Below are 27,904 nucleotides of genomic sequence, written 5' to 3' on the forward strand. Positions count from 1 at the left end.
GCGCTGCCACTCTTTTAGTTTAATCTGCATAATTGTCAATGAGGAGCTCTCAGCTGCTGTCCCATTTATGTGTGACTTTGCATTTCAGTGCGGTGATGCGGACCACCGCACTGAAAAGCGTTAGAGTCACAGCTGATGCGTGATACTTGGCAGGGCTGCCCAGAATCTGGAACAAGATCTCTGTATCCAAGAGGACTGCCCGAGCACTGCTCCAGTTCAGAAAGAGTTGAAGCCCCACCTCTTTAAGGACCCCTTCATCACATAAATTAACCATCCACAACACCGCTACCTCTTCTAACACTTGTTGATGTTATGTTTGTCTTTGACCTTTTATAATGCTGCACTGCCTTTTGGCTAGGTGCTAAACTTGTATATAACGAACTGATAAAATCTCAACCACACTATAGTTTCTATCTCTTTATCTCACTCTTGAGGATTCTTCTTCACCCCTGTCTTGTTTCTTTGTTGCTGTTTTGCTATCTTTCTCTTCCTCTTCTTTCTCTCTGTGTCCTTTTCCTCTCCTCTTGTTTAAAGTCTGATGATAAAAAAAAATAAGTCCTGCTCTCCAAAAATGAATGCTGGTGCCACTACCTGCAACGACCAACACAAATTAACCACTGACTAACCCCTTTGTCTCTGTATTTGCCAATTATTTACATAACTTTAAGGGAGAAATGCCCAAGTGTAATCACACTTCTTGCTCTATCCTTTCTAAATTCTCCTCTAAGAGTGTGGATTTATGGTTTGGAGGATGTGTCCTTTAGATAGAGATTTTAGATAGGCAGAGAAAATGTTTTTTTTTAACAGGGTTTTTGTTTGAAGACTGTATTTTACATTGTCACTTTCAGCAACTTTTGCCAACAAAGACCCTGCCATAGTTATTGCTCTTCATTTATTTCAGGCATGTAGCCATTTCATCTAAATATATCGTGTAGTATAAATTGTAAGGAGTCTTTTGAGAAATGACACTGTCCCTGTGTCACAAAAGTTGAGAGAATTTTCATATATAATTTAGGAGCTCTTGTACAGTCAACAGTAAGCTCTCATCATCACAAGTTAATTACCAATGCTAGTTGACAGACTGTTCAAATAATTGCATTGTAATGTAATTCATACAGTTAAATAAACATAGCAAATTGACCTTTTCAGTGTATTGGCTAAAGGACTAAACCTCACTTTTAAACAAATAACTTCCATTTTTATTGAAAAGACTAATTAAGGCTTTGAAGTGAAGTCACTTCTACAGTTACGATAGACTTGGTGGATGAAGGTGCATTTCTTTTGTACTGAGTAACAAAATATGTATGGCACAAATTTACATATGTATATGCATTCCTGCTACGTTTGCCAAAAATAACTTCCCGAACCAGTGATTTATAGGAGGCCGTGATGGCAATATTTTTGCAGGATCGGCACTTACTTTTCCGCATCGGACTTTGACCAGGAGCAAGAGATGGAAATAGTCAAAAAGAGGAAAGCGATAGAAAGAGAAAGCCCTGTACAGATTATAAAGGAAGAAGGCAGTGATGAAAAGGATCTGCAAGTGTGAAATAAAGGGGCAGGTGGTGTATTTTGGTGGAAGATAGAGGCATGAAGTGGAATCAAGCCTGCAGCCTTGGTAATCGGCAATCTTGACATTCGTGTGCACCACTGTGGGCATCTGCAAAAAAAATTGGGCACCAGCACTTGTTATTTTACAAATTAAGCACTGTCCTGAACCTTTGCTTAGTTCCTATCTGGAGCTGTAGTATACATTGTGCTCCAGGGACGCAAGAGGCTGGTGCACCTGCTTTGTGTGCCCCCAGGGCGCAATGCCATTACAGAGGGGGTTCTCAGATTCTTTTGAATCCCCTTCTGTAATACAGATAGTGCTGAAGCACATGTGGTGGCATGGCCCCATGCAAATAAGGGAATCAGTTTGCTTCTACGTCTGTGCCATATTATGGAGGCAGGCGCAGAGGCAAACATGCCCTTAGGAGATGCATTGAAAGAGTGCCACAAAAATGTGCATTTTCAGTGCGCCTTCTAAAGGCAGCCCTCTGGATGGAAAACAGTGGGTTTCCTGTACTTCCCAGACATCTCCTTGCAGGTGGGTGCAGTAATTTACAGCACCCTGCTACAAGGGGCTCTATCTCCCCTCTTGAAAGGGCAGGCAGTTTGCCGCCACCACTGTGAATCACAGAGCAACCTTTAAACAGCTGCTTCGCATTTCATTTGAATTAATTGCCCCCAGGACTGCACCAGTTTGTGGCTGTCCTTGGGGCAGCAAATTCTTACAAATTCAGCCCATAGTTCCTGTTTGCACCAGGCATACCATTTGAAAGGTGTGCAATGCCACAAACAAAGAAAGTGCTGTGTTAAAAAAACGGGCCCAGGTGGCTGTTTTCAAAAAAGATCTTGGTGACTAATATCCATAATCCTGTCCCAATACCAAATTGTGCTCATATATCATTCATATCAGGAGAACAATAACCAGTCATAAGGCGAATTTATCAGAGGCTTAGAAAGAACATTTGAAGTGGAGTAATAATTTGTAAGCACTGATCACCAAACCTATTCCTATCAGTTTAAATATTCTCAATTTTCAGATAACAAAGAAACTTTTTAAAAAGCCATTGATTTATTTCTAATTTTCATTTAAGACCTGTCTTTATTAATGTATCCTTTGTTGATTGCCTTTCTAGGTCACTGTGGAAGAACTAGAAAACAGCATCGGTGTAAAAATAGCTAAGGAGGCTGTGATGAACATTAACAGCCCTGGATATCTTTTCAAACCCTCTAATGGAGTTCTGGAAACCAAAGTTTACATTGCTGGTTTACCTCGCAAGATCGACGGTCTTATTAAACCGGTAATGTTTCTCTTTTATATACTGAAAATGTTATGCTATTTAAAAAAAATACAGTAATATCAATATCCCTCCCTAGATAATACCATACATTTTGATATATCTGAAGAAGATACAATCGATGCCAAACAACAATTAATAATTCTAAAATTGTAATGGAATACTTAAATATACCCTATATGTCTATTCCAATAATTATGACTAGAAACATCAGAATAGAAAATGGAAACCGTTATGTAAATTAAATTAATTAAGAAAAGGTAATGAGTGGCGGCGCTCAGTGTGGGGGTAAATAAAGATAATGATGAACATCCAATAACTAAAGTACCTAAAACAAGCATTACCTTGCAATACAATTATAATGGATCAAATATATGAATGATTGGCCATAAATGCACGCCATATCAGGTTACTGTAATCTGATCTCAGTCATATCCTTTCCTTATACTGAAATAAATTGGGTGAGAACCTACCCATCCTATTTTATCTTAAACAGGACCAACAACAATAAAATATAAGCTAGTAATGGGATTTCGGTTAAGTAATTCAATGTAGACTGTACTTAGACTTAACTTAGCTGCCACCACAACTGTAGTATTGTCTCCTTATTATTATGAATACATTGTTGTGCATTATGTGAATATGCACTCAATTTTAAAAGTACATGCATGTAGTGATTGTTTTTTGTGCTCTTGTCTATATTTATTTAAGTGTAACACATTCGGTATCTACAGGGATGTGATTTAAAATATTTTAACATCTGAAACAGCGGTTCAAACTCCATTTGTGTCAACCTAAGTAATGCAGGAGCTCGGGCCACTCAACTATTCATCTCCAGATTGATTATCGTTATAGCTGCATGAGAAGTAAAGGGAGAAAACTATTGCTTGTTAACATCTCATTACAGTGTAACCAATGTGATCACCCATTCACAGCTTAATTTGAGTTTAGTAGGGCTTAATTATAAATTTAGGATCAAATCAGTACATACCAGTCTCAACATGATCATATAGAAATACAGAAAGACCAAGATAAGTCCAAATCTCCTGAAGAGATTTACTCTTTATAATATAAAGTGGATGACTAACTCAATGATGACAATACAGAGGAAGAGGAAAAAATTGAGTGTTAAATTACATCAGATGATTTTCCAAAGTAAGCATTAGCAAGCTATCGCTCCATACTCTAAAGGTAGTGTAAATGCTTCTTAGTTTAAGGTTGCCCTTGTAAGGACAAGGGCAACCCTAAACTAAGAAGCATTTAGTAAAGGGAAAATAAGAGAGGTATCAGCTGTCGGAGTCTTCAGTAGAAGGCACTCCAACCATGGGTCAGATAGCATAAAGCCACACAAGCAGAAGTATAGGTCTGCTCTCCCTGGAATCCTAAAATGACTCTCTCTGCCCCTCACTATGTTTCTACAGTGGCGGCTGGTGGATTTTGAAAGTGGTGGGGCGAAAATGTTTTATCCTAATGTAATAAGTGAACGAGCGAAGCGAGCGAGCCTGAACTGCAAAAGCAGGGTGCGGGGGATTCACCCCGCAAGAAAATTGAGAAAATGGATTCAAATGGTGGGTTTTACACCACATATTTACTGCAAATTGTTGAGAAAATGGGGATCCAATATAGCATTTTGAAGCACAAGTGTGAAGAAAACATTATAATCAAATCAGAAATGTGCCCAATCCTCAAACTAGTCTGCTTGCAAAAGGACCCCCAAGCCAGGCACATACAACCAACGGAAACAGGCCCTCTAAGTGTTTCCCACCTGTAACACATCTCTGAACCACCTGTTTTCATTGTATATAATAATGAAAATGCTGCAGTTTATTCTTATTTATCTTATGCAACTTACAACCATTGACAAAGCCTGTCGCCCTGGTTGGTTGTGGGCTTAATGTCACTTGTATTATATATCTGGAGGCAATGACAGAAGAAGCACAATACCAGTGAGGCGCAAACTATGCTAATTACAGATTTTTAGCTTGACAGTTTTAAGCCATGCTCATAATTACATTGGCTTCCCCTACGAGCAACCCCCCCTCCCAGTTTTTTCATCCAACTTAAAGCCCTGCACACAAAGAAGTGTGAGTGTGTTTCTTTGGTATATGGAGGGAGGCATGGTGGAAACAAAACGAAAGGCCGTGCATGGTTTGAGGTGGGCAGGGTTCAGAGATTAGTCGTCATTTGTTCTTCATCATGGCAACTAAGTGAATATCTGCAACAGCTACTAGGGCTTCATTGAAATAATGACGTTTGGCATGGCGCTTGCATGGCCGGTGGGGTAGGAGGCAGCCAAATGTAAATTGCGTAATGGCTTTGAGCAAGCAGTGGATTAGAGCAATGCTGCAGGGGTGTATGAATGTTATTCGGAAGCATGACTGCAGAGACAAATGTATCGAGGGATGAAAAAGATAACTGGATTCATCTGTGAATTAAAGGGCTGGTTGAGGAAGCATGAAGATGTAAAATGCCATGATTACATTAAATATCCAGCTGATGTGCATTGAGAAAAATTAATATTGAAGTTGTTTCATCTACATTGCTGTGCAATACGCTGACATGAATTAAACAAAATCAAAATACTGGCAGTTCTTAGTAGAAGAATGATCATACGTCACACCTAGTGATGTAAACCCACATAGTGCTCAATATAAGCGTAGTAACCACTCAAGCAGTCGCAAGTTCCACCTAAACTATCAACGAAGCCCTGTGCAACTCTGTGGTACCCAGAGGGGCCCCCACCATGTCTGTTTGCAGGAACAGCAGTGCACACAGACCTAATATATCGCCCTCTCTGCAGCCATCCTCCTGGATCACGGCAATCTCTGACTCCTTAAGGCAGATTCAGCTATGCATCCAGAAAAAAAGAAATCAATAAGTACCAAAATCTGAGTCCAAAAATAGGAATATCTGCCCCCTTCATCCAGTCGGCCTCTGCGCACCAAAATAGACTCATTTGTGTAATGCCAACAATGCTGCAGGCACTTTCATGCCCAAACAGGGTGTGGGTAACTGTAAACAAGGGCTCACCCCCTCAAACACTCCCCCAGCTCCTATTATTACTTCTGACACTTTTTCTCCACGGGGCTCCTACTAAAGCGCAGAAATTCTGCCTCAGTGCCTTCTCAGCGCTTCAGATTTATTGGGGGCCTCAAGAGGTCGTAGACAGAGGGACACGCGATGGAGCAGGGAATCTGTAGGCTAAACTTGCCAGGGGTTTGGGTCTGTGGACATGTGAACTGCAGAAGAAGAGACCATGTCACATAAAAAACACGATTAAAAAGAGCTGGATTAGAACAATTAGAGCTTCTGGGATCGAGGGTACAAAAGTCACGAAGGAAAAGAAAAAGTACAAATAAAAACTGTGCTTTTCCTATTTCTAATCCTTTTTTTAAACAAAAAAGATGTCAATAAATATCAATCCAAATCACTCTTATAGTGTCAACACATTTACTTGCAGCAGCTTCAGGGCACTCTGAGACGATCAGAGAGAACTGCAACAATTTCAGGATTAATAAGACATTTCTGAGACCACTACTAAACATGGCCCGTGGGCCCTTTAAAATATTTTACGGTTTTCTTTGTTATTTTAGATGAGGCGTTTGAACATTTTTCCGGACCTGAAGAATCAGGGGGCCATGTGGCTTTCTTTCCGGCTCTGCATGAAACCGGCCCCTGCCTTGACAGCCTTCTACGAGAGTGTACTGTTAAAACACATTCGTGAGGCAGGGAAAATGGAAGGCTGAGCTGATCTGGCCCTCCTAATGTTGGGAGCTGTTTTTGAAGCACAGCGCAAAGACAATAAAATGCCACCTGTTTGCTATAAATGCAACGAAGGCACTTATGAAAAGCTACTAGTTAACTCTCCTAATAACTATACCAGCTGCCCGACAGCACAAAATTAAGGCTGACAATGAAAGAATGCAAGGCCTCTTTTTTGCGAATGAAAGCGAGGCAGGGGTGGGTAAATCCCGGCGTACCAAGGGTGCCATGGGTCCCAGTGGAAGCAAGCAAAAAATGAGACCCCATGTCACCAATTAAACAGTAAAGCGCAGCTACGATTGGTGTCAGAGAGCACCGCATAGGCGCATGCTGTCGCACACATACAAAGACCTACTGGATCTGGGAGCGTGCTAAGCCATGATAAATATACACAGTTAGTTTCCTCCTCCACCTGCACTTAAGGCGAACATTCAAACAAACTCATGCAGAACTGCATTGTAAAATAAGCACTTGTTTTTCGAGGCTGCTTTCCTTCCAGGGTCACTGTTGCCTTTGTCTGTGCCTGCTCAAGGTTCATAAGCATGCTCTTGACACCTATGATCCTAGCACTGATACCACTTCAGAGGCCTACGGCAAGCACGGTTTGCATATAATTAAATACCCTCTACGATCATGGCACACGCACATGGGTTCAAGCAGTCACCATCTCACCAACATACACATAGGTGAATGAAAGGGTACCCCGCCCCCGATCTTCCTGCGGTAGGTACAAGCACATGGAAGAGAGTGGGCACTAGTGCACATGACACCATGCTTGTGGTCCTGGACTCGTTCTTTAAGTGCCAGTCCTGACCGCAGGGATTTGAGCATCTGTGTAAGTTTACCCAGCTGTTATTTGCGCACATGAAAGTGCGCACCCGCCCTGTGCTCCTAGAATCAGATTCTAAACACAATGGATGGTGTGGACTTCTGTGCTAGTTCTTCCAGTGCCACGCCAAACCAGAAATGTGCCGTGCGGTGCCTCTGCACCAGTGAGGCCCGCTCTAAGTACAAACCACAAGAAAGACCGTTTTAATTATAACGAAGCATATGTTCCCTTGCACAAGTACTCCCCGCAGCAGCCGCACGTTTAAGAAAAAGTGCATTTGCATTAGTGCAAGTTCTGACCGCAAGGAAATGTGCTACTGTACTAGTGCTCAGGTCATGCATTGCAATCACACGCATATGTAGAGAAAGACCCCACGCACACCGACGCACTTCTGTAGTGAATAATAGTGATTGTTGTACACAAACAACTTACGTTTTATGTGGAATTGTGTGACTCACTCGACTGACTGCAGACACGATGAAGAGACACTCACTGACTGCTGCAGGCACGCACGAGTCACGAGGGTCTACTACACACTCTCCTCGTGACTCTCTCTGACTGTTGATGTAAGGGCACGTCAGGCGCGGTGACGTGCACATACAGCATGGGGAAATGGCCAATCACCACTCAATGGCTTAACATAAGCCACATGTGATTGGCCACACTTAGAAAACATCCACCACCCAAGCGCGACACCAGTGCTGAAGTCTCCGCGGTGTCTCAGCCAATCCTGGTGCAGCGCTACCAGCACCACTGCGCCAGGATTGGCTAAAGTGCAGGCTTAATACTGCCCATTGTGAGACCCGGGGGACCCGGGTCCCTGCCTGTTTAAGTGCTGTAGGGAGAAGGAGGAGGAAAGGTACTACTGGGTGTGCGCATGCGTGGGCCAGTCGTGAAAATGACTAGTTCGAAATGCGCACACACAAGTGCCTGCTGCGCGCAGCGCTACCTATTTCTGCTCAGATGGCCACACTCACTGTCACTCATTGCCGAAGCCCCGCCCCCACACCTTCCGCGATTCCGATGCTGTCGGGCTTGTGACGCTTGTCCCAGTACAGCTGGCTCTCTCTGCCGCAAACTGCAAGTGCGCTCAGGATAATTTATTTTTTAAGCTATTTTACTTCCTAATTGCAGCGTGTTGTCCATGGCTAAGTGGGGCAACGCCCCAACGCCCCTAATGGACGCACCGCCACTGTGTTTCTACATAAAATATCAATTGAATTCAGAGTAGATAATCCCATGTCATCCTTGCAAATGAATTTCCATGGCTCCGGCACAACTTGATACTTGCATCACCTTTCCCACATCAATAAATTGCAACTTCATTTGTTCTTGGTCATTCCTCTCCTCCTCCATGAAAACTCGCCTCCTTGCTCGTTACAACGCTTCTCCTTGCTAACTTCATCTTCTAATACTTTGCTACCTAATGAAAACAAAACCCTTCTATGCTAACTAATGAGGCCTTGTCCATACCTGCAGTGAAACAAAATACAAGCAAATGCATTCTGCATTGAAGGTGAAATGCGAATTATATGTTAGATTTGAAACGTGAGCATGAACTGAACTGGTGTCTGGAGGCCCACTCTCGTCCACTTTAACAGTGCACAGGGTTACAGAATATGTGCACAATTCTACACACACAGTAAATGCAGCTTCTTGTGACACGTATAAGTTTTAAAGGATTACGAAAATGTAATTCCCAATGCACCTGCATGGAAATAATTCTTGTCATATGAATACGTGTTTTAAACGTTCATTTACACATATACATTCAAATTGATTAACCTTGCAATGGGAAACATTTTGTTAACTTCTCCCGTCACATTGATATATAAAAGTTACATTGACCTTTATTAATCACGTTCTATACACAAATTCTTCACGTGGAGTCATTTAAACATGCAATACTACCCTATCCTTAGTAACAATAATCACACAATATTTTAGAGTGCTGACTACTCATGTGATTATGATGCACTCCTACGGTAGCTCAGATGGGATCAAGATTACACTTCTCCAGTTAATCACAACTTATAAAAGTGGGTTTAAAGATTTGGCATGATGGCCACCGAATCCTCAGTCCACAAATGTAGAGGTAAACATTTAGCAATTTTCAGTGGTATGTGTATGATGCCTTTTCTCTTTTTGTTCTAGATTAATCCTCGCTTGGACGGATGCATTCGTGGATGGAACTTGATGAACCAGGGGGCATCTGGTGTGAAGGAAGTAATTCAAGAGAAACAGAGCAAGCACTGCCTGGTCACTGTCGAGAGAGGGTCCTATTACCCCGGGACTGGAGTTGGACAGTTTAATTTCAACTACAGTAAGCGATGTAATGAGTCAGAAACGCGTACAATTTAGATTTTAGTATACAAAGCTAGTGCTGATAGCTTCATTATTATCATTTTGTTTGACCCAATAAGTAGCTTAAGCACAAAAAAAACACAAAGGATGTTGGCGAGAGAATTAAGAAGAAAAAGAAATGTTTGAACACAATGTCTTTTTGAACATTTGAGAGAATTGACTTCGAATGCATCATGCTGATGGTCTTCAGCTTACTTGAATCACCGTACTGGAATGCCATTGAAGAAACTGGACCACTAAATTGGGTGATTTCTTAATTTGTCCAATATAGACACTCTTTTTAAAGTAAAGAGTGCAAAAACACTTCATGTCAACTAAGCTTAAACATGTTTTTAAACCACTGGCTTTCTTTTATGTGACTATAAATGGTGGGACACACCTCTAGACCCCATGCGCCACTCCTTCAAACTCCAGCTCCAATCAGGACTCTGTTACCATTCCCTTTCTCTTGAATCTGAGAGAGAACAGGAAGATCTCTTCACAATACTTCTCTCCATAGTTCAAAGGAAAATCAGAAGAACAGCCTTCCGGCATTCACGATTCCACCAAATATCTCTATGTAGTCATCTCTTGGTCCAACGTTTTGAAGGCTATTATAAGTGAGAGTTTGAAGCCTCTTTTGTACCAAACTAGTGGTAATATATTGGTGTCCTGAAGAAGCGGCATTCCCATACAGAGAAACACCTTTTCCAAAAGCTAATACATTTTAAAACTAGCAAAATGATTGCAAGATAGGATGTAAAATAAATTGATACTTGTATAGCGCACTACTCACCCGCAAGGGTCTCAAGGCGCTTGTACGAATACCGCTGTGGAACCCATCCTGGCTTTCCCTGTGAGGCGTCCACTCCTGGGCACCCCCAAGGTGGAGGCCAGGCATCCTTTAGCGTTGTGGGGGCCGTTGTGGAGATTAACAGAATGTCCTAAATGAAATCAGTCTTTCATAACTTAATTGCATGTTTCATGAGCAGTCAAGTAAAGAGGAAGACAAAAACATGTAAATAGGATTTAATCAAATATAGACAGGGTCAGATTGGAACCCAAAATCAGCACTTTCAAAAATGTTCAAACCAGCTTCCCAATACAAGGAGTAGTGACTAGAAGGGAGCCACAGAGGTTGTGTTTAGTGAAGATAGCCTTCCCTGCAATAAAAGCAGACCATTATTATGTAGCATACATGGGAATTGCCAACGTGGCAAAATGGCCATGAAGTTATTTTTGTATTTAAACTGCAGCGAAAGTGAAATGGGGACACAGCACTGATCGCCGCCCAATACTCTTTCTCACATTGTTTGATATAAATCCAGGATTTATGTTGCTTAGATAGCTTAGAAAAGATGTGATTGTAAAAGTGGCTTAGCAACAGGCAAACCATGTGATACAAAAGAAAGAGACCGAGACATTTTCGTATATACAGATATTTACATCATGTAGTTGGTGTTGGGGGAGTAGGGGGCTTTTGAGATATGTGATGTGCTTCCATCGCTATAGTTTTTTCTTTGCTCCTTTTCCTTCCTCGGAGTGCCTTTTTATTAGAGGCAAAGTCCTAATCCTGTGGCTCGATGGAAAGCGTTTAAGCTGTTTATCATGCAAGCAAGTGGTGTCAGTGAATGCAGTTATCGTCACTTATCTTCCTTAGTCCACGTTGGCTCCAGCTTGTAATCTTGAGTCAGGTGAGGTCCAATAACCAGCATTATTGCCTTGTTCCACAGTCAGTAGCACTACAGGATGCAGAAGTCATAAAGTCTATAGATTGGGAGCTCTAAATTTCGAGCTCAATCTGTAGGCTCTGGCAGTCAAAATAATTAGATAATTTGACTTTTGTTCCTAATGTAGTTTAAATCCAATTTTATTACTCGTGTTACTATTAATGTAACCCTCATAACATTTAAGCAATCACTTTTGACTAATTATGTGCAATATCCTGTCGGTCTGTTGACAGGCATTATTTACAACTGATAATTTAATGGTGTTAATATAATGCAACAAGTTAGTGTTCTATATACTGTTTTTGCCACTTATAAGAATAAATAAGGTTTCTTGTCACCCACATGCCTGTCCCCAAAAAGACTGAAAAGGGGAACAAGGGACCCCTACTCACTTGGAGCCTGGGTGTAAGGATTTAAGAAGGAAAACAACGGGCTCCTGCGGAATAATACAAAGAGACTCCTAAGAGAAATAACGCACAATGGCGATGTGGGGGTGTGGGCTGGGTGTCAAGTAAAGAAACTCTCCAGACACGTATTTTGTTTGATATTTCATTACAATGTTTATATAGACATTTAAAAAACTTATTCCAGTATACATACAGAATAGTTATACACCTAAATAAACAAGTATAGTTTATGCCCCAGTGAAATAAACCATAGAACCTACGCTACTAGTCTAACAATATTGTGATGTGTGCAAGAAACGGTTTCCATTTTACATTTGTATTATCAAAAAGAAGGCGACCATGTAGTGTATATACAATTTGTTGCAGTGATAACAATGGTTTGATGGGGCAGGAGATGCGGGGGACTGCTGACGCACGATGGCGTTGTAAGCGCGTAAGAGTTGTGGTCCGATCGTCATCATTGGATGCAGTATTTGTAGCAAGTAGCTGCCGCTGCTTAATTAAGCGAGATGGCAGTCCGTGCACATTACGTTGTGTGTCTCCCATATACGTCTACTCCTGTGATACGATGACCGTCATCATCGCAGCGCCATTGTGCGTCAGCATCCCCCGCATTTCCTGTCCCATCAATCCATTGTTATCACTGAGCCCGTTGGCCGGCCGCATCAATACACGTGCCTGCAGTCTTCACCCTCACTCAGGCTCGCGGCTGGGACCTTTGTGAGTTCTTTTCTCTTCACTTAATTATCACGGTGCCAACATTCCCTCAATTACATTGCAGGCCCTCTTCAGGTGTCCCTACACATTCAGTCCTGAGGAGACCCTACATCCATAAAGGGTCGAAACGTTGTCGACAGTACAAAGAGGCATACCTTAAAAAACTACAGTTTCCTATGGTTCAAATTGTTGTTGACCAAATTGTATATATACTACATGGTCGCCTTCTCTTTTATAATACAAATGTAAAATAGAAACCGTTTCTTGCACACACCACAATAATGTTAGTATAGTAGCGTAGGTTCTATGGTTTATTTCACTGGGACACAAACTACACTTGTTTATTTATGTGTATAAATATTTTGTATGTATACTGGAATACGTTTTTCAAATGTCTATATAAACATTGTAATGAAATATCAAACAAAATACGTGTATGGAGAGTTTCTTTGCTTGACACCCAGCCCACCCCCCACATCGCCATTGTGCGTTATTTCTATTAGGAGTCTCTCTGTATTATTCTGCACGAACCGTTGTGCCCAAAAGGAGACTGGGAATCTAGACCAAGAAACATCCCCATTTCGGCAAGATTCATTTTATGCTGTATTTTGACCATGTCTTCTGTGTGTGGTTGACAAAATGTATACAAAAACATACCACAGAATTATAAGTGCTAATTGGTGTAACTGGTAAAAAACACACATTTCAATTTTAAATGAACTTTATTCGGCATTATACATTAAAACATATTTTAAAAGTTTTTTTGATATTCATATTAAAACGCCATTAATATATACAGTAGTACAATTAATTGTCTTAAACAGTATCCGCGTATCGACCAGTTTGCACAGGGCGATTTTCATTTTCATATTTCAAACCTACTCAAACAGAATACATAAAAAAACATTGACTAGTACAAAATTGTTTGATTGCTTCAGGTCAATATACAGCTTAGATCTGCTATTCAGCGACGTCACAAATATTCCAATTTTATGCAATCATATAAACAATATAAAACATCCATACTTAAAATATGTCAATATTACCTTATCAAGTCTATAAGTACCAAGTGCCTCAATAATCATCAATCCATGCTATCAGGTATTATTATAATATTAATCAATATATCTTCAAACAACTGCAACTCATAATCATAAAGTGCTGTGTATCTCAGGGCAACAGTGTTCCTCTTTAGGAGTTTCTAGGTTGACAATTATTTAAATCCTGACTACACCTACAATTCAGTTAAGACTGGAACCTCACGAACAACCTGGGACAAGAACTTCTGGACCCTGAACCATACACTCAACAGAAATCTGCTTACGGCAAATGCAATGAGTAGTGTGGTGTCAGATTTTAATATCCTTAGAGCCACCCTATACTGTCTGATTCCCAGTCTAAAACAAATCGGGTGAATCCAATCTTTGCAATAAGAATGATATTCATTACAGAAAAAAAGGATGTGTTCTTCTGTCTCCAATGTGTAACCACAAGCTGGGCATGCATTAAATGATCTTAAGGGTAAGCCGCCACATCTGAATCTCACATAGAGACTTTTCACTATAGGAGTGAGATCTGGTCATAAATAGACTCAAACTCAGGAAAGGGTTTAATATTTAGGAATTCAGTGGTCAGATGCCTCACTGATCTATTAGACACATACCGTTCTTGTACGAATGCCCAGTACTTCGCTTTCACAGAGGCAGAATCATTCTTATTAATACATTCCGGACATTCCCACAAACGAGTCAACCACAGTGAACTATACCAGAATTTTACATAATGAAACCAAGGGATCCGTTTGGCACCACTCAAATTTAAGACTTTTTTCAAAGATTCACAGCATTGACATATCTCCTGAGTGGACCAAATGCGTAGCCAGTAGATCAGTGGTTTAATTGAAGCCACTTCACCAATTCTCTTCAGCCCTAGGTCAAAGAAAAGTGGAGTCAATGGAGTGCTACCTGGGACAGGTATCGGGGACCTAGCAAATGTATTTTCGCTCACCACTAGCTTGTGCAAGTCACCATGACCCCATAACTCTGCACCATATAATGCAGCATTTTGGGCTTTCATTCTCATTTAAATTTCCAGAGCAGGAGTAATTGACTGAGACCAAGACTGCTTGTGATAACGCAATAAGGAGTTGGACTTCTAGCATAGAGTTAGTTGGCTTTTGTCTATATGGGGATCCCAGCTCAGAGTTTCTTTTCACCTTATTCCCAAATAATCAAATTTAAATACCCTTTCAAGTGGTTTCCCCATTATTTTTACTGGTCTACATTTACCTTTGATCTTGCCAAATACCATGTATTTTGTCTTCTCAGCATTTAATTCCAGGCCCCTGGACTCACAGAAACACAGAAATGTATTGATTAGCTCTGGAGTCTCATTGGGGTCCTGGATAGAAGTAAAGAGTCACCAGCGAACAACAGAATAAGTACTTTTCCTCCATTTAACATTGGAGAATCGTTTTCACAATCATGCAGTTCATTGACCATCCCATTTACATAGAGGGAGATCAATGTGGGTGCAAGGACACAGCCTTGGTGTACCCCTCGCCGAAAAGGGATCTTTAGTTAATTTGCCAGAATTACCACATCCAAACTGTGCCTAGTTGTTCTCATGCAGCCTTACAAGCAGATTTACCCGTTGTTTTGGGGCTCCCCTTCCTTTTGAAACCAACCTAAGCATGTCCTGTGGTACGAGGTCAAAGGCAGCATGGAGGTCAATGAAAGCTATGTACAGTTTTTGCTTTTTTAATTGCACTTATTACCAGATAAGTAAGATAAGCCTAAACACCTGATCACATGTACTAGTTTTGGTGCAAAAGCCTGCTTGGTAGGGTGACAAGATCTCATTGTCGTCCATCCAGGTAGATAATTTATCCAAAACCTCCTTGCAAAGATTTTTTGCATGTTGTCTAATAGGCTAATTGGCCTATAATTAGATGGAGTGGAGGCGTTGCTTTTTTTATATATAGTTATTATTTCAGCTCGCTCCAGGTCTCAGGTAATTTCCCCCCTTTGGCTACTGTATTGGACAAAAAATGTAGGTAAGGGGCCCAGACAAGCGATTCAGACTTATACAGATCACCAGGTATCCTGTCAGGCCCAAGGGCTTTCACTGATTTCAGCCTCTTTATAGCTCTAAGAGTGTCATCCAGGCTAAAAAGGGGTCCTTCACTGTCAACTTCCCTCCTTATATCATTGGGTACACATTTGAGCTGGTTATCACTACGACCCACATGGGGACTAGCTTCCCTTTTATCATATAGTAAGGTGAAGTGATCAACCCATTTCTCTCGTTGGATAAAGTAATCCGATGTATTAACCCCTTTTAGACTCGCACGTGAAACATTGTGCCAGAATGTTCGATTATCGTTGCACCTTGCAGCGGTCAACAAATCCTGCCAGTTCTTATCAGCCCAGTCACGGTTTGCTTTTTTAGTGCTGTTTTATACTTATTACGTGATTGGGCGATAGCTGGCTGAGTCAAGGCTAGAGAGATGTTGTATAAACAGATCATACATTTTTGCTTGGCATCTGCTATCCTTCTGGGTCACGAAACACTTCTGAAATTATTAGAAATTAAGGGTGCTTGTTGCATTGTGCGGCTACGAGACACACCCCATGTGAGGGACGTTCCAGCCATGGAAAGAAGAGGATTGTGGTCCCTGTCAGTCCTGGTTGTAATCATCAAGTCATTCACCAAGGGCCATAATCTAACATCCACTAAAATATAGTCAATGACGCTTGAGCTATGGCATCTCTTGAACGTAATCTGTTTTTCCAGATACAAGCAAGTCCTGCCATTACATGCCCTTAGACTCCTCCCCACTAGTAGCGAAATGAGCTGGAAGGTTACCTTTGTACTACCTGAGCCTCCTGATTCATTTGTTAAATTAGGGAGTCCCCACAGTTCATCCTCGTCCTCAGTTAGGGAATCTAATAACGTTGAAGGCTCAAACGTAGTATTAAAATCCCCAGCCACCAGCACCCTAATCTGTGGCTGGTTGGTACCCACCAGTTCATCTACCATGTTTAAAATTGGTAAGTCGTTCCCTGAAGAGACAGTCCTAACTTAAATATTCAAGATGGATACTACTAGCCTCGTCGGAAAAGTAGCCTGAATCCACATTAGGTCCAGTGAGTTGATTTGCATCTGTTTCTGAGTGCAATCAATAGAGTTATATACAAAAAGTGCTAGACCACAGCTTGCCCTCCCTGTGTTCCTTGGGGCTAGCACCTCAATGCTATATGTGATGTAACCGCTAATACATACACTCTTGGTAGCCCAGGTCTCCTGAAAAATGCAAGGTTTGATGCAAGGCATCTCCATGCACCAAGGACATCATCTCGAATCACAGAGCGACATCCCCTGATGTGCCTGATCCAATGTGTTACCTTGTTAATAAGTGAGTCTTCCAACTCATACTTCCCATAAGAGGTGTTTGCTTTCCGACAATTTGCCATATAAATTCTGTTCAGAACATAGTCATGTGCCTGTAGATTCTATTTAAGTTTAAACTAGACCCTCTGCTCCACCCCCTGCACACCCAACAGGTCTCCATGGGCCCACATCATAAGAAGAATGGAGCAATGGCCCAGCTCAACCTTGTTCTACGGAAATGGGTTTAGGCAAACACCCAACTACTGTCAGGGGACTAAGACCACTCTCACAAGGTTTATGACCCGGAAACGCAGTATTGGGAGGGAGGTTGGTGGTTGTGAACCGCAGGTATACTAGCCAGGAATAAGGATAATGATGGTGGTGGTACTAACATCTGCCCAATGACCTGCACACAAGTTACCCCTGGATTGACATGTTTAGGTGACTGAAGTTCTCTAACTGTTGTTATCAACTGGCTAACAGTGGCTTTTAGGTCACCCACCTCCACTTTAAGTCCCAATATCAGTGGAATACAGTCAGTAACAGAAGTGCTACGGGGATCAGGGTAGGTGTTGGACTGGTAGCTGGAGGGATAAAAATGACTGTTGAACTAATAGATGGACTGCCAGTGTTAGGATTTTGTAAAGATACATTATCAGTTAATTCAAGTAGAGGTTGAAACCGTTTTTTACATGTTAAAACAACATCACCAGATGGTACATTTATCAAGGAATTAGGTCCTAAATCACGATCTCTACTTTCATCCATTTTTGATTGTGCACCCCGGGACAATTTTTTTTATTTCAAAAACATAATTGGAATTTGGGGTTGACATCGTGTCTGTGCCGAACAGTATAGGATATTCTCTTGTGGGTTCCACTACATGGAGCTCAGTAGTTACAGGTTTCAGCAGCTTTCACAATTCCCCAAGAGGTCATCGATCCGATCTACAACACATTTGCCCCTGCCTTTTTTAGCTCATTTCTTTTGGCCTTCTTTGTTTTCCTGGGCCATTTGCACCCTTCCCAGCCTTCCCTTTACCCATGAAGCAGCCTTTGTAAGCTATCCTGTTAGCTCGCAAGTTAGCCGCTGTAAGAGAAGCAAACAATAGACAAAAACTAGAGAGTTGTTATAGCCTATTTCTCAGGGCTAGCGGGGCCTCATACGGTACATATCTTGAGAAGAGTAATGCTACAGACCGCTGCAGTTTCATATTTGTCCCCTTATCTATGGCTGCAAATAAATTGAAAAAGGAAAAGGGCACCAAGGCCGCAAGCAGTACCTTAAATGAAGATGTTAGAGGGGGGATCCGGCCCTGCCTCTTCCTGATGCTGACGGGCGCAGACAAGCCGCCCTTGGCCTGGGCGCATCCCACGCAGCGGGGCACAATGTGTCTTTAGGCGCATCCGGGTGCGTTGCTGGTGCTGCTAGGAGACTGAGCCATGGGAGGTGTAGTCCTCCCATGGCTCAGTCTCTGCGGGTTATGCAGGCGGGCTTTAGCGGCCCCGGGGCTGCAACATTTCTTTAGGCGCCTCTGGGCTCGTTGCTGGTGCTGCTGGGAGACCGGGGAGTCTGGGAGGTGTAGCCCTCCCCTGGCTCGGTCTCTGCAGGTGGTGCGGGCGGGCACTATTCATATACATCCAAATTTGTCTTCCAATTAATCATAAAAAAGATGATCTATCCCTGCAATCAGGGTTACGTGACAGATCACTTGGCTAGGAATGGAGATCATATGTATATGGATCTCCATATATGAGAGGTAATTTCTACAACAGCCAGGACGGTTGAGTACTCAACACACTGGCCCCCTCTATGCTTATTGAGTACACCCACTTACCTGTTCAAGGTGATCTTTTGTGCATATGCTCAACATTTCCGTAGGCATATCTCATTCTAAGTATCTAGATGTGCCTGATGCTTGTCCTTATGGCCCAGTGATGAATAATATGACCCAATGTGGACAGAGAATCTAATGCCAATAACATTTTTACATAGTTTTTATATGTGTTTATGGGCTGCTACCTAAATGTTTAGAAAGTACCTGTTGACTAATAGCGATAGGGAAGACACCAGAGAGCCTGTGGAGGCCCGGAGAACTTGCACTACCAGCGACCAAAGCGGCAGGGAGCCACAGCTGCATCTAATTAGCTTTGGGCGGGCACTTTAAAAATTCACTGCGCCTCCTGCTGCGCGGGAGACTCCAGACAGCCTGTGGAGACCCAGCGAACCCTCACTACCGCAGCCAAATTGGCAGGGAGCCACAGTCGCATCTAATTAGCAATTGCGAGGTGCTTTAAAAAACCATTTTGCCTCCCGCAGCCAGTGGCGGCTGGCTTGTACCGAGGTGGTGGTGGACCAGGAAACTACACCTCCAACCCTTGCCCTGCTCTCACAGTATGAGAGCAGTTCCAAGATTGAATAGAGTAGGCTCTCTCGGTGCTCCTAAGAGCATCCTCCCCTCCACTTTCCCTCCTCCACTCTTTGTCTACTTTCCCTGCTCCTACCCCCTCACTCCCCGGAATATTTCCCCTTGCCTGCTTTCACCACTTAGCGCCCTGTGCTTTTGTGCCCTTTGACTAAGCACTCCTTCTCCCCTTTTTGGGGAAAGATCCAAGTTATATACGCTGGCGTCTTAGCATATCCGCTGAGAGACTCCACAGCACCAAGGGAGCCACTAACAATTGAGGTATGGTATGGCACCCCTTGGCAAAACACTCCCTCTCCCCTTTTTGGGGAAGGATCCAGTAAATAGGCCTTGGAGTCTCAGAGACCACTTTGAGCGAGTCCACTGTGCTTAGGGAGCCTCTCGCAACAGAGATGGGGAAATGATACCACTCCCCCTGGATCACAGCTTCTGGACTTTGGGCGCAGCTTTGACTCGTCTACCGGTTTGTGTCCCTGTCACCCTCCCCCTCCTCTTGCCATGCCATGTCTCTAACCCTCCCCTCCTCTTTCCCTCCTCCACTCTCTGTCTACTTCCCCTGCTCTTACCCCCCTACTCCCCAGAATATCTCCCCTTGCCAGCTTTTTCCCCTACCTATATGTTCCTTTTTTGTTTGTCTCAACCTTACTTGTAACTAAAATTGCCATGCTCTAATTACTGTGTAACCTTTGTAAAGCTGTAACCTGCAATTTATTGTCTGATACCCATGTAAAGCGCTCTGATACCTTCGGGTCTAACCAGCGCTATATAAAACCTTTAAAATAAATTAAAAAGGGGGGCGTGGCCAAGATGGCGGGGTGAGCGGACGCTTCTTCCCGCAGCTCCTCCGGCCCGGCTAGGCTCGAGCCCTTTTTCTTCAGCTTCTCTCCCCCCGCTGAAGCTCAGCGGCTGAGAGGAGTGTGGCGGAGAACCTGGTGCACGCATTGATGCTACTTTGGCCCTGATCGCTCCGGTGGAAGCACCTCAAAAGACCGATTGTGGATCTCGAGACGACGGAGCGCCCGGGAGGCGGAGCAGATCGGAGTGCTGTCCACACGCCTCGGCTGGGCCTAGTGCTGAAAGTTGGCGACCTGGTGTGGAGACTGTCCCGGCGCTCGACGGAGGTCGAAGGGAAGCTATCGGCTGGGTGGCCCACTACATGGGGGCCCCCGAGTGCCCCCGAGTGCGGGCCGTGGTGCTTGGACTCGAAGCTGTGGCCGCCATGGGGGGGACCCCGGTCCCGGGGTTGGAGGACGATCGACTTGAGATCGGGGCCAGATTTACCAACTCTTCTAAATAACCGGGTGGTCCCGGTGGTAGGACTTTCCCGATTGCCTGGCTTCTGGAGTGGCCCCGGTGGCATCGCCGGGCTCGGGCGATCTTCTTGGACCCACCCGCCCGCCATTTTGTCTCCGAGGGGACAGTGTCGTGGGCCTCCTCCGGAGTCTCTTGGAGGCAGTTTCCTGCACCGTCTGCCTCTGAACAGCTACCCCCCTTCGGCGGAGCGCACTGGCCGGGGTCCCCCCAGTACGGGTCCCGGCTGATATATCAATTGGGTGCCCACGGCTTGTTGGGCCTGGACTGACCCGCCATTTTGTCGTCTGTGACGCAGGTCCCCGATTTCGACGGAGCTCCTCACAGCGGGTCCCTGATTGTTGTTGGACGTTCCCCGGAGTGGTCGAGCCCGTGCCCATTCTTCGGTTGAGGGCGCCCAGGATGTCTGGAAGAGGTGGTTCGAGGAAGGGGGACCGCACCCTGCCGGATATGCTTGGCAGGGCCCAGCAGCAGCGGGACAGAGCACAGCCGTCGCCGGGGTCCTCCCAGGCCTCGGCGGACGCGCCCGGGGGAGAACCCCCTGTCACGAGATCTTTCACGGAAGAACTGTTCAGCTCACTTAAGGAGGACTTCCAGACGCTGAAGCGGGAGGTGGCCAGTGAAGTCCGTGAGGTCCGCAGAGAGGTGGAGGGCCTCGGTGAACGGGTTGAGACGGTGGAGACGGCGGCCCAACGCCTGGACGACGAGATTGTCCATTTACAACAGGACGTTCTCCGTCTCCGGGAGCAATGTGTTGAACTCCAGGCCCACTCCGAGGACCTGGAGAACAGGTCAAGGAGGAATAACATTCGAGTACGGGGTGTACCGTCTGCGGACCAAGGGGCTGACCTGGTGGGCTATTTGCAGGACTTGTTCCAGGAGATCCTGGGAGAGGCCGCGGACTTTCCTATCCGCATTGATCGAGCCCACAGGGTTGGCCGACAGCGCCAGTCATCGGCTCCCCCGCCGGACATTTTAGCTTTCCTGCCTGACTTCCCACTGAAGTAGCGCATCATGTCTGAAGCCCGTAGGAAACAACCACTGACTTTCCGAGAGAGGCCTGTGGCACTCTACCAGGATTTGTCCGCCATCACGCTGCAGAAGCGCAGGTCCTTCAGGATTGCTACCGACTTCCTGCGCGAACATGAGACACCGTACTCCTGGGGGCACCCCTTCCGCTTGATTTTTCGCTGGAACGGGGTGCTTCATCAGCTACGCTCCTTGCAAGACATCTGCGGTGTCCTGGGGCTCACGGCTACAGAGGAGGATGGAGCGACGCCGACCTGGAGGCGCTCGGAGAGAGGGGGCCGACGGAGATCAGCGAGAAGACGATCGGCGGCGAGCGCGGGGCGTCCTGATTCACCTACCATCAGGGCGGACATGGCCAGTGCCCTGAGAGAAGCGGCCAGGGACTCAGCCGACTCCAACGGCGTGGCCTTGACGGCCTAGATTCACTCCGGGGGGAGATGGACATAGCTTCTTCGATGCCAGGTTTGGGGCTGGGGGGGGTCGGGGGGGAGCGGGAGGGAGTGAGTGGCCGGACGTCTACTTTCACTACTTACTACAGACTTGTCCGTTTTGGGGCTTGACTGAGACAATGGGTTGTTCGAGTTGGCATTTGCCTGGTTGCCACTGGTTTGTTCGGGGTGGGGTTGGGTGTTGTTCTAGAGTTGGGAAAGTGCCGTCCGATGTTGCCCGTGCTCACGCTTGGCCTATTCTGGCCTGTCCCGCGCTGCTGCCCCGCGCCCCCCCCTCCCTCTGGTCCCCTACCCGCAGCATAGCGTTCCTGGTCCCTGGGAGACATGTCGTCCCTGAAGGTGGCGACCCTTAATGTTAAGGGCCTGAATAATCCTGTTAAGCGCAGGGCGATTTTGTCTCTGCTTGAGGGGACGCAGGCTGACATCTGCCTCCTGCAGGAGACCCACTTATTGTCCCGTGACTGCCATAGATTGCGCTCTGCTAAGTTCCCCACCCAGTTTTTCTCCTCTGCGGCGACCAAAACAGCGGGAGTGGCCATCCTCATAGCAAACTCCTTCAGGGGGGAGGTGCTGTATAAATATGCGGAACAGAAGGGGAGGCTTCTGGCATACCGCCTCCGCCTGGGGGGCAAATCGTTTACAGTTGGTTCTGTCTATAGCCCGAATGACCACCAGGAACGCTTCTTGGATTCAGTACTGGTGGATGTCACTGCCTCTCCAGATCGACATGTTATTCTAGGGGGTGACCTTAATATCGTCTTTGATTCAACATTGGATAGGTCGGCACAGCGGTTTCCGCAGACTGGAGAACTTTCCCAGGCTGCGAAGGCCCGGATCGCGGACATGGATTTACACGACCTTTGGCGCTCAATGCACCCTACAGATAGGGACTACTCCTATTTTTCGCATGCGCACCGAACCTACGCACGGTTGGACTATCTTTTGGTTAGTGGGCCGCTGCGCGCCGCTGCTACGGCGGCGGATGTTGGGGTCCTGACTCTTTCTGATCATGCGCCGGTTATTGGTGCGTTTGCGTGGCCGGCGGTCTCCCCCTCTCGGGGGGTGTGGCGCCTTAGGGACACCCTTGTGCACAAGAAAACTGTGGTGAAACATATTGAGGTCATACGTGACTACCAGACACATAGTAGTAATTCGGACACTTCACTAGCGACACAGTGGGCTGCATTGAAGGCGGTTCTTAGGGGGGAGTTCATCTCCATCTCCTCGGCGGGAAATAGGGAGCGGCAACGGAAGAGGGATGAGCTGACTACTCAGGTTCGGGAGCTCGAGCAGGTCCACCGCCGTACGGGCGCCCCGAGGGTTTGGAGGCAGCTGAAGGCGGCAAGGAAGCTCCTATCGGCGCTGGACCTGGACAGGGCGGAATACGCTGCGTTACGTTTGAAGCATGCCTTTTATACAGGGGGGGACAGATGCGGCAAGCTCCTGGCGCATAGGCTCCGAGTTGCGCAGCAGCGTAACGTCGTGAAGGAACTTTTGGGTACAGACGGAGTGGCCGTTTCCGGGGATGCGGAGGTGGCGGAAACCTTCTGCAGTTTCTATGAGGCGCTGTACGCTGGGGAGCCCTCCTCACCGCGCGAAACCGCGGAATATCTAGAGTTGGTGGCCCTTCCGGCGCTGGACCCCGCTCAGGCGGAATATCTTGAGCGTGATATTCAAGTTGAGGAGGTGATTTCCGCTATAGCTAGACTTAAGCACGGGAAGGCCCCGGACCCGGACGGTTACACGTCCCTGTTTTATAAAACCTTTTGCCCGGTTGTGGCCCCTGTCCTAGCTCGGCTATTTAACTCCTTCTCCGACCCGGGAGCCATCCCGCCGGATCTCCTAAGGGCGACGGTCTCGGTGATTCCGAAACCCGGGAAGGACCGGGCCTTATGTGGCTCGTATAGGCCCATCTCGCTCCTAAATGTCGACCTCAAGCTGTACACGGGGATTCTAGCGTCCAGGCTGGCCCTGCACCTCCCCGGTCTGGTTGAGGCGGACCAGGCTGGTTTTGTACCCGGCAGGCAAACTGTCGACAACACCAAGCGGGTGACGCACATTTTGGAGAAGGCCTCGCGGATCCCGGGTGAGCGGATGTTGCTAGCGGTGGACGCTGAGAAAGCCTTCGATAGGGTTCATTGGCCGTATCTCGAGCTGGTTCTCAGGAAACTGGGAATCAGTGATAAATTTCGCTCGATGGTTTTCAACTGCTATAAGTATCCTTCAGCGTCGGTACGAGTCAACGGGTGCAGCTCCCGCAGTTTTGCAATCGAGCGCGGCACGAGGCAGGGGTGCCCCCTCTCTCCGCTCCTCTTTGCTCTCTACATGGAGCCATTTGCCCAAAGGATCCGCCACAATCCGGATGCTATCGGGATCAAGATGGGACAGTATGTCCATAGGGTCAGCCTCTATGCGGACGATGTCCTGCTGACCCTGGATGACCCCAGGAGGTCCCTACCCGCCTGCATCCACGAGTTGGATGCCTTTTCGCGCGTGGCCGGCTTCAAAATGAACATGAGCAAGTTGGTGGCTTTAGATGTGTCCTTGGCTACGGACACTAGGTGGGACCTTCAGCGACTCTTCCCCATGCAGTGGTCATCGTCCCTAGTACCATACTTAGGGATTCTGCTGGCGCCCACGTTGCCAGCGATGGTGACGGCCAATTACGCTTCTCTCAGTAAAAAGATCAAGGAGGAGCTCGGCCGCTGGAGTAAGGGCCTGCTATCCTGGCTAGGCAAGATGGCGGCGGTCAAAATGACAGTACTGCCCCAGATACTATATCTTTTCCGAGCTTTACCTCTCCAGCCTCCAGTGGGCTGGATCAGACAAACGCAGGCTGACATTTCTCGCTTTGTCTGGCAGGGTCGCAAGCCTCGAATGAAGAGGGTTCTCTCCACACTTGCCCCGGAGGCGGGGGGCCTGGGCATTCCGGACCTCCGTAAATACTTTCAAGAGGCACAGCTACGATACCTTGTGGAGTGGAGTAGGTGGGAGTCCGATAAGCACTGGCTCTTTCAGGATCAAGCGGTTGCGGGCCGCACCCTCCAGGAGGTTCCATTCTTACGCCGTGCTCACCGCCCCCCCAACCTTTACGCTTCCTTTGTTACGAGGGTTCCCTTGAGGGTGTGGGACGCGGTCTGCGAGGTCCGGGACCTCACCTCGTTCCCTTCACCATTTACGCCCATTGTGGATAATCCTGACTTCTCCCCGGGAATGGAGCCGGGCGCTTTCTCCCATTGGAGGACTTCGGGCTGCTGAGCGCTCTTTCAGATCTATGGGCCGGAGGGAGTGGTTCCCTTTCAGCAGCTTCAGCAGGAGTTCGGCCTGACGGAGTTGGACAGACTACGTTACATGCAGGTCCGACACTGGGCCCTCCAGCCTCAGGTGCGAGACGCCGCTGACCGTCAAATAACACCGTATGAGCGGTGGCTGGTGACCCGTACGTCTGATGCCAAATTGATTACTGACCTTTATAAGCACTTACAGCCTCCTCCGTTTCACTATTATAACCCGGGGAGGGAACGATGGCTCAGGGAACTGGGCAGGACACTTAGCCACAAAGAGTGGGACCAGATTGCACACCGGGCACGACACTCTGCGTACCATACTGGCCTCACCGAAACATTTACCAAGGTGTCCACGTACTGGTACTACACCCCAGAGCGACTGCATGAGATGAATAGGCACATTGGTAAGGGGTGCTGGAGAGGTTGCGGGCAGGTGGGGACCCTCTCACATATTCTCTGGGATTGTCCCTTGCTGGCCGCCTATTGGAAGGAAGTTCTCGATGAGGTGGATGAGCACTTTGAAATTGAACTGCCGCGCTTTCCGGCGTATGTATTGCTGGGCCTCCCTAATGGCCTAATGTACCCACTGAAGTCCCGCAGGGGCAGGCAAATTGCGATTGCGCTGGGGTCTGCGGTTCAGAATATCCTCATCCACTGGCGCACTACCACAATCCCCTCCATCACGGGTTGGCTACACAGACTCTGGCACGTGTTGGGAATGGAAAAACTGTCGCTTACGGCGGCGGGGGAGATAGATCAATTTGATGAGCTGTGGCAACCCTTCCGTGCGCTGTTAACTACCGAATTTAGGGAGCTCACTTGCCCGCGATATCTCAGGCTTCTGAGGCTGACACCGCCAGTGATTCCGGCAGACTAGGAAGAGTGGGGGGCTGGTTTCTGGGGGAGGGGGACGCGGCTGGGGGGCAGGTAATATTGATAGTGGCCCATTGGACGGGGGTGTTGGGGGGAGTTGGGGAGTTGTTTTTTTTTGGGAGGGGTTTCTAGGGGGGGGGGTGGGCTGGGCTCTTTTGTGTCAATTTCATTGTCTTCCTTGATCAGACTTGGGGTGTTGGATATACGCAGAGTGGAGATATGCTTGTATTTCATTTTTCGCTTGCTGCTGCTTCTCCTCTTGCTTAGAGAACTGTTCCACGATCGCACTCCTGATATTATGCTTCTTTCTTTTTTGTACTGTATGTGACCCTAACCTCCAATCCCCTTTCCCCGTGTTCTTTTGTCTTAATAAAAATGCTTTAAACCTAAATAAATTAAAAAAAAAAAAAAAAAAAGCATACCAGCACTTGATGCCATTCGACTTAAGAAATTGTCCAAAATTGTCTTTCAAGTAATTGGTATTACTCTTTCCTACGGCCTTCACACATGTAATGGCTGTTCAAACTCAGACAGCACACCTGCGCAACGTTTAGAAAGGGAAATCATAGCAATCATTTAGATTTAAAAAATAATAATTTGGAGTTGTGCACTGAGCTGGCAGACTTCTTTGTGGTATCTAAAAGTGAGAGTGACCATAAACTGATAGTTCTTTTAATGGAGGGTCCAAAGGTAAAGACTTTGTGTAGGGACTTTGTGCAGGGAATTGATGATTTAGATATATATCAATCAATATGAGAAAAGTCAAATGGACGTCCTTAGAATTAAATGAGGAGAGGGTACTAAACCATATCTCGGCAAGTACTCGTACAACTCTTGACTCCTTCAAGGCACATTCGTGTTTCCCAAGTAACATTCTTAGTGTGCATAATGCGCTTTTCACAGATATAGGTGTGCTTTTTTCGCACGCAAGACTGGTTTAGGTAAACATAAAAAAATTCAAGAATGGTTGACTCAAATTGATGTGCAAACAAGTCAGGCCTTATAAATGGTGGTAGAACTGGGGATAGAGATCAATAAAGGTTGCCAGACAACACTAAGCTATGAGGGTGGCTAAGGATCTCTGGGATACTTCCACCATGGATAAATTGGTGCAAGCATCCAAAGAAAAAGATTCTAAGCAGTTCTGGATCTGATTACCCATGGAGGCAGGAGGGGGCATAACAAGCCAGAGGTGTAATGTGTTAGCTAGGGAGTTGGTTACCTATTTTGGAGCTCTTGACTCACAGCAAATAGGGGAGCTGCCTTGTTCTGTTTCCAATGAACAACCCCCTGGCTGACTACCTTTTAGCATTAAACATGCCCTTTTCTTTTTCCGTAGCAGATACTGCAGTTGCCCTCAAGGTCCAAAAAGGAGAAAAGGCCCCTGGTTTAGATAGAATACCAGCTGATCTATTTCGGTCCGACTTCAATTTGTGGACCCAATATATTAACATCCTACGCAACGCAATCTTACAGGGAGGCCCCAGCCTAGAAACATGGAAAG

General features: G+C 46.1%; 1 protein-coding gene across 1 annotated transcript in view; it reads left to right on the forward strand.

Moving 5' to 3' along the window:
* PROS1 (protein S) overlaps window positions 1–27,904 on the forward strand; it is a 469,412-nt gene that overhangs the window by 340,717 nt on the left and 100,791 nt on the right. The window contains exons 11-12 of the mRNA XM_086934426.1: window positions 2,685–2,849; window positions 9,592–9,760. Coding sequence (XP_086790552.1) covers window positions 2,685–2,849; window positions 9,592–9,760 — 334 coding nt within the window. The remainder of the gene's footprint in view (window positions 1–2,684; window positions 2,850–9,591; window positions 9,761–27,904) is intronic.

This window comes from Lissotriton vulgaris, chromosome 8 (genome assembly GCF_964263255.1).
Source record: "Lissotriton vulgaris chromosome 8, aLisVul1.2, whole genome shotgun sequence".
Lineage (NCBI taxonomy): Eukaryota > Metazoa > Chordata > Amphibia > Caudata > Salamandridae > Lissotriton > Lissotriton vulgaris.